We start from the raw sequence: 13,056 nt of genomic DNA, 5'->3' as shown, positions 1-13,056 counted from the left end.
ATATTTTTGGTTGGTGGACTGTTCTCAGTCCAGCAGTGACACTAAGGTCCAACAACAGTGCTGTGTCTGATCCACTCAGACCAGCGCAACACACTAACACACCACCACCACGTCAGTGTTACTGCAGTTCCGAGAATAATCCACCACACAAACAGTACCTTCGCTCTGTTCGCCTTCTACATGTCCTGTTGATAGTGTGTATGCGTGAGGGTGGACAGGTTGCTGGTTGGCTACAGCACTTGTGATATTTTAAATGTCTGATATTTATACATAAATTATCATGACTGTGGTTTCCTCCGGGTTCTCCGGTTTCCTCCCACAGCCCAAAGACATGCAGTCAGGTCAATGGGACATGCTAAATTGCCCATGGGTGTGAGTGAATGTGTCTGTCTGTCTGCCTTGCGATGAACTGGTGACCTGTCCAGGGTGTATCCTGCCTTCCTCCCGACGACCAGCACCCCCCGCGGCCCTGAGGGAGAAGCAGCTTAGAAAGTGTGTGTGTGTGTGTGTGTGTGTGTGTGTTATGGCTGTATTGCTTAAAAATGCGGTGGGTCCGCCAGAGCACTGAGTAACAAAACAATCAACACCACACAAGGGTTAAGAATAATCCTTGTGTTAAAATGCTTTAGGGAAACGCAGCCCTGTTTAATTCCTGGAGATAAAGAGAGGTTGGAAAATGAATAAAGTGATTAAGACACCTTTAAACACATCCTGTTTATAATATATTTGTAGGAATAAGGCGGAGTCTGTTGTTAGCCAATCGGATGAGAGCATTATTGCTTTTAAAACTACATTTCCCAAGGATCTTAGCGAACACCGGTTGACGTGGCTGGCGTTTTCCAGCAGACCGGGGCAATTCAAACTTCGTTAGGAAAATAAGCGCTCTTCTTCAAATCTCCTCTTAAAGACCGCGTGGAAGCTACTCGTCCGTTTCTCTCGGATAATAACTCTGACCTTTGTGTAGTCTCTGACTGTTTTAGGGCTCACTATGTCCGGCAAAGTAAGGAATCGGAGCGCGGCGAACGCGGACTCAGTGCCGGGCAGCGTGTCTTGCGACGAGCGCATCCTCCGGGACTGCCACAACATGTACACCCAGCCGGACAGCGGTGAGCTCTACACTATTAAAATGCAACGAAGATTGATTTATTTAACCTAAACGTTATTCATGATGGACCGTTTTGTCGCGTTAAGCTGTTGCTGCAAGCTAAAGCCGGTTAGCCGGCTAACGTTAATGCTCTGCACGGTTCGTTGTAAATACTGAATGAATGAAGTTCATTGTTGGTTGTAGTAGAATGAAGTTCATTACTGCTTTACTCTCGCATTAGGTAAAGCCAGTTTACTGTGTTTCGTAATCTTCACCTTGTTGTTATTCTACACTCAATGTATGAAACGTATCTCTTCTCACAGTTTTCAACAACAAAAAAAAAATATAGCAGGATCTTATATTATATGCCCAAATAAGCTGTTTGGTTTTCATACAGGGTTGATTCAAAGACGTTTTCCCCCATAGGAAATGAATGGCGAAATGTTCAGAGTTTTCAAATGTAACTGCCACAAATGATGTCACAGTGACACATAGACACTCATTAAACAGTACACACACAAATTCACACACATTCAGTTTAAGGTGTATCTGTGGATAAAACATATCAATGAATTTAAGATACCAGTGTATCTAGTGAACTGTAGTGAACCTTCCCTTTCTACTTTCAGTTGTTTGTTTACTTGACAGATTTCAGTTAGTCACATTGAGTGTTCAGAAGTGAACTTGTTTTTAATGTTAGTAGGAGTAAGAGATTAAGACTCTGTTTTTAATCACCTGCATGTTTTTTGCACTTAAGGACTGATAACAATAGCTCAGTCTGTTGGAGTGACCCTGCTGCCACCTCGTAAAAAGATTACAGTGATGCTGATGGGGAACCACTCAGCTGGAAAGAGCTCTTTTATTAACTGGTAAGGTGTGTGTGTGTGTGTGTGTGTGTATATACTCTCAATCATACTTTCACCATCCACTGTATTTGAAACATCTACCTTGTACTTTGTTAGAAATTCTCCAATGTGATACTTGGTATTGGGATCAGGCTGATGTCAGCAGAAGAAGATAGATCAGATATTGACGGAGGAAAAACAAGAATACATTTTATCCAATCCTGCAACAAATCTATCCTGAAATAGCACATGCTCCCATTATGTGGGGATGTTTGCTGTAATATCTTTTTTTGCCCCCCTGAAGGTTCAGTAGGTTTATAATAATTTTCTACTTTTAGTTGGTCATCTTAAGTAAAATGTTTGTTAAAAGTAAATCACTTTAAAGTTTAGTTTTAGTATCAGTATTGGTCAAGAAAATGTGCTATTGTACCATCTCTAACTTCTACTTACTGTGCAAGTGTATAATTACAGACTTTAGACTTGTCGTCATGCAGTTCTTGTGCATGATGATAAGGGGATTTGTAATAATTGTCTCAAGACTTTACCCAAGAATTGCATTTAAAATACTCAAAGTTCTTAAATATTCTGTTAAGAAGGTCTTCGTTATTTTCTTAAGATTTTATATAGGCAAAAGGTTATTTGTAGCCTATCAATATCATGTTATTTTACAAGGCAACACAAACAACACAAAGTACATTTTGAATCTGAGTTAAATGTGATGTGTTAGCTGGATATTCAGTTTATTTATTTTGCTTTTGTTTAAAATGAACATTTAAAAAACTAAATGAACTAGAAGTTGACGATGGAGGAAGTAGTTAGGAACAGGAAAAAATCCTCCTTGGTCTAACACTTATTTTGTGAAACTCCCTAGAAGTTGTAGAGACTTACCGCACAGTCATGCCGTTAGGTTAAGAAAAGAATACCATTTACCATTGTTCTGAAAAGAAGAGTGATAGTGATATTTATAAAATAAAGAGAATTCTTATGAATTTGTTTCCATTTTTTTGTTGGGACACTTTATTTCAGCATAATTTGGTGAAATCTTTTTTTTTTATTATTATAATCTTTTTTTTGGCCTTCTCTAGCATTCCAACCAAGGCTGGAAATTACTGGCAATGACTTAACAGGCAATTACTTAACAAATGTTTGAGTTGGGAAAGGAAGGAACTCTGCTGGACACTGGCTTTCCGAGACGGTTTGCAAGGATTGGGAATTGGGATTGATTGGGATTCCAGTTCCCAATCCTAATTATAAAGTACATCCTGTTCTGCACATTTTTTATATTTACCTGCTCCAACACACTCCCATCAACTTGGTAAGGGTTCGTTAATTAGCTCATTAGTTGGATTTTGTGTGCTGGGAGCTGGAACACTGAAATGTGTAGGACAGGGTTTAATTAATGATTTGCTCAGTTTCTGACCACAGTACTACTGTTGACCTAGATATTAAGTAGTGGATTGTTCTCAGGTAGGTGTGTGTGTGTGTGTGTGTGTGTGTGTGTGTGTGTGTGTGTGTGTGTGTGTGTGTGTGTGTGTGTGTGTGTGTGTGTGGTGCTGATACATTTAGATTTATGGCATTTGGCTGATGCTCTTATCCAGAGCGACTTACAATTTAATCATTTTACACAGGTAGGCCAAGGTGGTGTTGGGAGTCTTGCCCAAGGACTCTTATTGGTATAGTGTAGGGTGCTACACTATCCCTGGTGGTTGATTGAACCCCAGTCTAAAGTGTAGAAGGCAGAGGTGTTGACCACTACACTATACTAACCACAATACAAGTGTTGTAGGCACAGCAGTGTTGCAGGTACCATGCTATTTAAAATATCCAGCCCGGAGCAGTTTTGTGGTTTGGTGCTGATTAAGTGCTGGCAGAGCAATGAGGCAGATGGCTACAACTGGCTGTGCACAGTGTGTCCTTTTTCTTTTCACTTGTTTGTTTGGTTCTCATTCAAATCGTTTGTCCAAGGTATATAGAGGAGCACATACAAAGGACTGGAGTTGCAATTGAGACCCAGGGCTTCACCTTTGTTACCAGTGGTCGTAAAAGGGAGTCACTTACGGTAAATACTGTCACAGGATTTTATAATCTTGCTTATGAAGTGATTTTATTGGTGATATTATTGGTTTTCTCTTTGGTTTGACCTGTCCTACTTGTTTCATTAGGGTAATGCAACCCTCCACCTGTATCCTCACTTTAAACCTCTTCAGGAGTTTAAAGGTTAGTTATCAGTGTCAGCTGTTCTATAAGCCTCAGTTAAATGTCTGAGTTAAACTGCATGAGTTCTAACTATCCATCTCTCTCAGGCGTGTCTGAATATCTTGGCACTGAGATCTGCACTTCTCGGCAGAAGCGTTTCAGCTTGGTGACGTTTGTGGACACTCCTGGACTAGTGGACGGTGATATGAAGTACCCCTTTGATGTGGACCAGGCCATCCTTTGGCTTGGTGAGTTTCTGTACCTGTAGCTTGTCTAACTGCCTCATGTCTTGACAAGTGACCTAGCTTTGTTATCCTTTTGACTGTTTAATGATGTAATAGGTATTGTAATGTGTTTATGGTCTTATTTTGTTTCTCTAGGTGATTTGTGTGATTTGATCTTGGTCTTCTTTGACCCGATGGGCCAGGCTCTGTGCAAACGCACGCTCAACATTGTGGAGATGCTCAATGAAAAGCATGGAGATCGTCTCCGCTTCTACCTCAGCAAAGCTGATGAAGCTGGAGGAGAATCTGACAGACAGGTTTCCTTCTTTCTTTTCCTTTTCTTTCTCATTTACTTTCCCATCTTTATTTTTCTCCCTTAATTTTTTCTTGCTCGTTTTTCTTTTTACCCCCATGTTTATGGTCTTTATTACTAGAAAAGTATTGCCAGGCAAATTTGTCCTAACTAATGCCAGATTGTTATTTCAGCGGGTGATGATGCAGATTGTGCAGGAGCTGTGCAAACGTCCAGGACTCAACAAGTGTGGTTTTGATATGCCCACTATTTATGTACCAAATACCAACAAGGTACCACCACGCATAACATACACCTGTTATAGCTAATAAACCACTATTTATGTTTGGTATTTTTACGTTCTAAAAATTACTAATTTCAAAAGGCTTTAGAATCTTGGGTATTAATAAATAAATGTTACTTTCAGAGTTGATGTATTAACTGTCTGTGATTTGTGCTGTCAGCCCAGTCGGTGTGTCAATCAGATAGAGGAAGTGTGCCGCACCATAGAAAAGACCATCAACCAGACAGTACAGAACACACTCAACTCCCTGGAGAAGGACTGTGAGCTCATCTCTGAGGCAGTTACAGACACACTTGATAATGATCGGTAACTTGCTAACTTCTTTTCCATGCATATCACTCTCTGATAAGGAATGCCAAAATAGTTTTTGACCACAGGTCTGATTAGTATTTTAATACTGATTATTTGTTGATACAGCTGCTCTGGTTTGTGCTTTGTTAGAGAATATAGCTAGAGTGCACTCTATAAGTATATTTAAAGTTAGCATTTTGATTTTACTATATGAAAGTGTGTGGTGGTGGTTTTTGGATTTTCATTTTATTTTATTGATTTATTTTTTGCATTTGCAATTCACTGCTTTCATATAACAATATACTATAATTAAGCAAGAGAACATGATCGGGAGTGCATTATTACAAAATAACATCATGGCTGTGATTTGCCGTAGATCACAGCCATGATGTTATTTGCGATAACGTATGACCTTGAGTGTTCTATCGCTTTTATACAACAGTTAAATGAACGAATGAAGTAAGAAATAAATAAATTGAGCCATGAATGTGATGCTTGATGTTTCAATGTTGGCAGTTCCTTCCGCCAAATTATAGTTCCTTGACAAGCAGCTTGTTGCTATGTCAGTGTCACACTCCGCTCACTCCCTACACAGCCGGCAGTTTGTTCTCCAGCTCCTCAGACTTCAGACAAACACATTAAACTTGTTGCACACTCAGATTACTTTTTTTTTTTTTTTTTTTTTTTTTTTTTTTTTTTTTTAATTGTTTTCTTTTTATTCTTGCTCAGGGCAATTACCTTACTACTTGCTTCATTATATGATTTATACTTTCACTGCCCTGATTCCTGTCTTAATTTAGTTTTGTGTCCAAAAAAAACAGCTTTTGTGTTCTCAAAATCCACTCTCATAAAATAAAGAAAAACACAAAGTAGAAAATGTATCAAGAAAAATGATCTCAATATTATTTAATGTTTTAAAGCTCTTTAGCCTGTCAGAAGTTCCACCATGTCTGACCAAATCTGCCGTAGGTCAGATGTTATCATAAGTGTCCATTTTCTGTTTGTGTGCAAATTAAGAAGTAAAAACGTTCAAATGGCTTGAGCACCTCCTACAGCTGTCAGTTGTTGCTTGGCAACAGCGTCTCAGCGGAGTGATACAGTATTTGTGAAAAAAACTTGGCTATTTATGGCTCATAAAATTTATGAAACAGGGCAGTTAGAACGATTCTCAACCAATCAGCTTGCTTGGCCAGAACTAACTGTTGTATAATGTGAATATAATACTCTGCATTCTGTTATTGCTGAGCATATAGTAGCTGTGCACTCAAACTACACCTAGCTTAACCTCATTTTGACAAAAGATGACCAGCTTAACCTCTGGAATGCTGCTAAGTAGGATTCTGACTGCTCACGATACAAGTGGCTGAGCTGGTCTTGTTTTCTGCTCTGAAAACTTTCAAAAAAAAAAGTTGTTGCACGCTTGCTGGCTCTACAACAGTAGTGTAATGCAATATTACTGCTTTAGGATAAGTGTCTGGGTTGGTCAGATCAGCACATACCTCCTCTTAATAGACAGATGCTTAGACAGCAGTGCATACAGTGTTTCCTCTAGGATTTTTTTCCAGCAGTGATGTCGGGCCATAACGGTATGCTACGGTAGCCAGTTCACTAACTACAGCTTGCTAAAACCATCTGAATAGTCCGCTCCACTGACGACCATTTAGTTCGGTTCTGACTGTTCACCCACAATTGTTTTTTGTTCATTGTTGTTCAGTTACATTCTGTAACCATCATTTCAAATTAAAAGCGCTCTGCAGACTTTGATTCCAACTTCATGACATTTCATAAAATTCTGATGCAGTGGCTATAAATTGAACCGAAACTGCTCTAGTAAGGAAGCTTAGACACAAGCCATCAACTCTTCTCCCTTGTGCTATCCCTGTGTAGACAGTGCAGTGTGGGCAATCGGCGGGCTCGCTGCAAGGGCTGTGCACTGGGTCTGCTGGGCTTCACTATTCCCTTACTGATGTTGGCAGCCCTGGTGCTTGGCAGCCTCTCCAAGGAGATGCTGGACATGGTACTAGGAGCTGATGGCACTGAGGCCCTCACAATATATCTGGTGAGTATGTGTATTTACTCTGTAGATATTTAACATGCAGAAGTAGTTCATCAAAAAAAAAAAAAAAACTTAGTTTCCACTATTTTACCATTGCCCCAAACATGGTCAGTTAAAACATGTTTGGTGTGTCAACTTTTGCTTTTTCAGTTTTGCAGTGAAGCTGAAATGTGTTGCTCACTCTTTTGTCACCGACTTCTTTTTCATTTGCTTTGTACCTCCATTGCATTGGAACAGTGAGATGAAATTTAATATTGCCAGACTAATCCCTTCATGAATGAAAATTAAATTGTATTACTGCACTGTAATATTACTTACAGTATTCCATAGTATTATTACTGTTACGCATTTTAAATTCATGCATGGCTAGTTAAGTTTAGTGAATCGAGCCAAGTGTGTTGGGATCTGATAAACACTGATTCAGTTGGGTGTAGGGATCTCACAATTATGCCATTAAAAATCGATTGATTATACACACGTGGACAAAATTCTTGGTACCCCTCAATTAATGAAAGAAAAACCCACAATAGTAACAATAACTTTAATTTGACAAAAGTAATAAATAAAAATTCTATGAAAATGAACAAATGAAAGTCAGATATTGCTTTTCAAACATGCTTCAACAGAATTATTTAAAAAAATAAACTCATGAAACAGGCCTGGACAGAAATGATGGTACCCCTGAAAAATGTGACCAAACGGACACGTTAAATCAAGGTGTGTTCACTAATTAGCATCACAGGTGTCTACAATCTTGTAATCAGTCAGTGGGCCTATATAAGGCTACAGGTAGTCACTGTACTGTTTGGTGACAAGGTGTGTACCACACTCAATATGGACCAGAGGAAGCAAAGGATAGAGTTGTCTCAGGACATTAGAAAGAAAATTATAGACAAGCATGTTAAAGGTAAAGGTTATAAGACCATCTCCAAGCAGCTTGATGTTCCTGTGACTACAGTTGCATATGTTATACAGAAATTTAAGATCCATGGGACTGTAGCCAACCTCTCTGGACGTGGACGCAGGAGGAAAATTGATGACAAATCGATTAAAAAGACGGATAATACGAATGGTAACAAAAGATCCAAGAACAACTTCTAAAGAGATTAAAGGTGAACTTCAAGCTCAAGGAACATCAGTGTCAGATCGTACCATCCGTCGATGTTTGAGCCAAAGTGGACTTAATGGGAGACGACCAAGGAGGACAACACCATTGTTGAAAACAAAACATAAAGCCAGACTGGAATTTGCCAAACTACATGTTGACAAGCCACAAAGCTTCTGGGAGAATGTCCTATGGACAGATGAGACAAAAATGGAACTTTTTGGCAAGGCACATCAGCTCTATGTTCATAGATGGGAAAATGAAGCATATCAAGAAAAGAACACTGTCCCTACTGTGAAACATGGAGGTTTACGAACTGTTATGTTCTGGGGCTGCTTTGCTGCATCTGGCACAGGGTGTCTTGAATCTGTGCAGGGTACAATGAAATCTCAAGACTATCAAGGAATTCTAGAGAGAAATGTGCTGCCTAGTGTCAGAAAGCTTGGTCTCAGTCGCAGGTCATGGGTCTTGCAACAGGATAATGACCCAAAACACACATCTAAAAACACCCAAGAATGGCTAAGAGGAAAACACTGGACTATTCTGAAGTGGCCTTCTATGAGCCCTGACCTAAATCCTATTGAGCATCTTTGGAAGGAGCTGAAACATGCCATCTGGAAAAGGCACCCTTCAAACCTGAGACAACTGGAGCAGTTTGCTCATGAGGAGTGGGCCAAAATACCTGCTGAGAGGTGCAGAAGTCTCACTGACAGATACAGGAATCGTTTGATTGCAGTGATTGCCTCAAAAGGTTGTGCAACAAAATATTAAATTAAGGGTACCATCATTTCTGTCCAGGCCTATTTCATGAGTTTATTTTTTTTAAATAATTCTGTTGAAGCATGGTTGAAAAGCAATATCTGACTTTCATTTGTTCATTTTCATAGAATTTTTATTTATTATTACTTTTGTCAAATTAAAGTTATTCTTGTTACTATTGTGGGTTTTTCTTTCATTAATCGAGGGGTACCAACAATTTTGTCCACGTGTGTAAATGGTCAGTGAAATATATCTTGGTGATTAGCAATTAGCAGGGGTATACTGACCTGAGGATATCTAGTGGTTGGTATAGTTAAGTGGTTAACACTTCTGCCTTTGACACTGTAGACTGGGGTTCAATCCCCCACCACTGTAAGCATCCTACACTATACCAATAGAGTCCTTGGGCAAGACTCCTAACACCACCTTGGCCTACCTGTGTAAAATGATCAAATTGTAAGTCGCTCTGGATAAGAGCGTCTGCCAAATGCTGTAAATGTATCTAACATGATGCAGGATAAGCTATTTTAGCAGAGTCTTCACAAAGGAAGAGCTGTTGGTACTCTGATGCATCACTGAACAAGAGGAAATGCACACCAGCAAGATCACACTAATGCACTGTATGTTGTATTGTATGGTGTAAGTTTTGATGCTGAATATCTTGGCAGATGGCTAATCTCCAATAATAAGAAGCTTTTCTAAAGGGTTTACTGTTAAACTTACAAACATACAAAATGAAGAATATGACACTAAAATATCTGTTAAAAGTTTCTTCTGTCATATTTAGGAAGAGCTTGCCTACGTGAGTAATTGTAAAAAGATAATCCTTATCAATTGTTGTTTTAACTCCTTAAGAAATTTATATGTACATGCTGTGCTTTGAATGTACTTGGGAGAGTTTAGATTAGGTTTAGAGAGGTAGTTAATAAAGGTGTAGTCCATGTCTGTGTATGTGTTCTTCACTCTCTCTTTGTTTTGGTAGGCTCCTGTAGTGAGGGCGTTTGAGTCAGTGTCGGGGGAGATGCAGCTGTATGTTTGTGGTGGTCTTGTGCTCCTCTCCTTTATCCTCCTCATCCTCTCTCGCTTCTCCTCCCGGTCAGTATGGTGTGGGTGTGTTGGTGGGCACATGTATACATGCTTTACATTCTCATACTCATATCTGTTCCTCTTCTCTATGCAGTACTAAGGCTACTCTTTCAGGAAAACAAAAGAGGCAGTTGCAGGAAAAGCTAGAGTATGTGCAGGAGGTGGTGAAATCTAAAAAGGTAATGTGTGTTTTTAAGTTCAGTTTCATGTCATGTTTCAAATATTGATTTGGAAAAAGTTCAGTGTACAAAGTAAAAAGGCTAAATTCTGCTGTATATTGATATGTTTGGCAAAAACGAAGTTGATTCACTCACTTGAACATTCCATGTTTTTGTTTTCTGTTGGTGCAAGTTGTGCTAGGTAAACTGGTTTGCTACTAGATAGCTAGCTAGAGTTGATTAGCTAGGCTAATGTTACCTACGCCTATCTTTAGTTATTACTAGCTCTTTTTTAAAGCTGTTTTTTCACCTTCTTTTGGTCAAAATTGAAAGGGGGGGTGGACGGACGTGCGTGTTTGCTGTTGTGAGCTGCCCTCACAGTTTCAAAAAGGAGGTCCAGCTCAATGTTTGTCTCATGCAAAATCATTATACTGATATGACAATAATAGATCATTTACTTACGTCCTCAGAAGGTGTAAGTTCCCTTTTGAATACTCTTTCAACACCCTGGCAATCATCAGATTCATCCGCCTGGGGAAGGGGTCTGCCACAGCACAACCAGCATTTCAAAATGTGTAATGCAGAACATGCAGAAGAACATTTCCCTGAAAGAGGTCTCCAAATCTTAGTGCAGCTTTAACATTTAAATAATGGAAAACTTGGAGAAAAAAAAAAGAGAGAGAGTAATTGCAGTAATGCCAATGATCCTTTGCTGCTTCAAGTACTTTTGGTGTCTACTGTTACAGAAAAGCTGATCCTGTGTTTTGATGTATATTACACTGTTACAGTGGTTATACAGTAAGGTCCTTGATGCAGTATAATCTGCTTGTACTGTAAAAATGTAGACAAGTATGTGAACACATTTTGTTTTATGAACTGTGTGTGTTCATGTCCGCAGAAGGAGCTGTATGAGGAGTACCTCCGGCAAAGTGTTGGCGACCAGGATATGAGCTAAGATGAGATTGATGTCTGAAAAGATGGATGTCAAAGCAAAGAACATTGAAGGGAGTAGTAGAAAGGATACCACTAAAGCACCACTAAGCATTCCTGCACTGTAGGGGACCAATGATAATATAGGTTCTAACTTTGCACCATCTTCCAAAAATCACACCTTACCAGCACCCTTTTAGCTGTTATGGGGAAACATTTAGTAATTTTTCCCCTAAAGCCAGCAAAGTGTTGGTCAAGTTTACTGTTACTGTATGCACTTAGAACATGTCCCAACCCAGGCATGCACTGTTGAATCTCCTGTATAGTTTATTAGTGTGTTTTAATGTCTGCCCATCAGACTATCTACCAAATGTGCTATAAAGCTTACATGAAAGACCACATCATGCTTTTAGACTGGGCGCTTTGCCGCTGGCCTTTTGTGCATCAGTAGTGTTTTAAGGTTACTTCATACACTGTGCTCAATGTTTAACTCACTGTGGTTTTAATATTATGACTACAATGATCTGATCAGTGTTGAAAGGATTTCTGATACTTCTTTCTGATACTTGCTTTGGCAAGTTTTATTAAGCATAATTAGATGTATTTTGTATGCTTTCCTTTCTTTTTTCTTACCCTTATTCTTATTGTAGTTATCATAATAATGTAATAATAAACCCACACTTTGATCAAGCATTTGCATCTTTTTGTGAATTCCCTCATTTTTGTAACTGCTTGGTAAATGGGTCATCTGAAATCTGAGAGACCTCTCCAGAATTCCCTCTGGGATGTTTGCTTTAGTGAAGGATATACAGCTATCTACTTCCTGCCACATTTCCAGTCAGTGACTGTGCTTCTGCTTAATGTTTAGGCCCCCTAGCTAGGTTCTGTTTTCTCTCAGGGGAAAAAATATTGTGTATATATTTCATATTGGGTACTATCAGGAGCACATGAATGCATGTGCTCCTTTACTTGGTGCCTGCTTAAAAGGAAATTCCTCAATTTGACATACTTGAACTATTTGAGATAAAGTCATTTAGAGTGTTTTGATGATTTTCTTTTAGTGTTTTACGATTTCTTTACAGTGGTGGTGATGGGAACTGGGGGTGTTCCACAAAGCAGGATTTCTCATTTTAGCTAGGTAGCTAAAGCCCAAGTCAATAGGAAAAAAGCTGTGGTACATTTCTTACTGGACAGTCCTCATCTTTGGCCTAAGTTATTCAGCAAACTGACATGCCCCTTTCAATTTTTTTCAACTTTCTCCTAGGCAACTTTTAAATTAAAACAGAATGATTTGCTCCAGACGTCTGGTTCCCATCACCACCGCTCCCTAAATTTCGGTCGCGGTGGATTTTCTCTAGAACGAAGCATTTCGTCAAATCATTCTGAGAGACTGATCATATTCTAACGATTTACTCCAGAAGAAATTTTGAAAAATCGGTGGTATTCCCCGTGTGTGTGTAGTTCTGTGTAGGTACCAAATACCCTCAGGATCCTGGGAGTACATGTCATTTCTGACGTTGTGGGGACATTTGTTTACCTTCCCAGAAAAACGGCAAAGGGTGGACAAATCTTTTTAGACCTCTTGATTTCGGAAGAAACGCTGGTTGAGCAGGTGTCTATAAACTTTCGGCCATACGAGGTATCAGTTGGTCATATTGAAGACCGTGGATTTAATGACAGAACACCTCACAAAGTCAGGAATACAAGCTGGAATGCGTTTCACTTC

General features: G+C 39.3%; 1 protein-coding gene across 1 annotated transcript; it reads left to right on the top strand.

Moving 5' to 3' along the window:
- Positions 1-810: 810 nt before the first annotated feature.
- si:ch211-11k18.4 lies at positions 811-12,021 on the top strand. The gene is made up of 12 exons (XM_017682401.2): positions 811-1,106; positions 1,842-1,953; positions 3,895-3,988; positions 4,092-4,146; positions 4,233-4,373; positions 4,506-4,666; positions 4,836-4,934; positions 5,106-5,251; positions 7,124-7,295; positions 10,139-10,251; positions 10,337-10,421; positions 11,299-12,021. The coding sequence occupies exons 1-12, from the start codon at positions 989-991 to the stop codon at positions 11,353-11,355; spliced, it is 1,353 nt and encodes a 450-aa protein (XP_017537890.1). The 5' UTR covers positions 811-988; the 3' UTR covers positions 11,356-12,021.
- The last annotated feature ends 1,035 nt before the right edge of the window (positions 12,022-13,056 follow it).

The sequence above is a fragment of the Pygocentrus nattereri genome, chromosome 14, assembly GCF_015220715.1.
Source record: "Pygocentrus nattereri isolate fPygNat1 chromosome 14, fPygNat1.pri, whole genome shotgun sequence".
Taxonomy (NCBI): Eukaryota; Metazoa; Chordata; class Actinopteri; order Characiformes; family Serrasalmidae; genus Pygocentrus; species Pygocentrus nattereri.
Note: the sequence above shows the minus strand (reverse complement) of the source record. Positions and strands in the feature narration are given on the sequence as shown.

What these genes read in the sequence shown, in the direction of transcription:
- si:ch211-11k18.4 (XM_017682401.2), top strand. Translation starts at nt 989, where the DNA reads ATGTCCGGCAAAGTAAGGAATCGGAGCGCGGCGAACGCGGACTCAGTG. An exon ending in GTACACCCAGCCGGACAGCG is followed by an intron (nt 1,107 to 1,841) that starts GTGAGCTCTACA and finishes TTTGCACTTAAG; the next exon opens with GACTGATAACAATAGCTCAG. An exon ending in ACCTCTTCAGGAGTTTAAAG is followed by an intron (nt 4,147 to 4,232) that starts GTTAGTTATCAG and finishes CATCTCTCTCAG; the next exon opens with GCGTGTCTGAATATCTTGGC.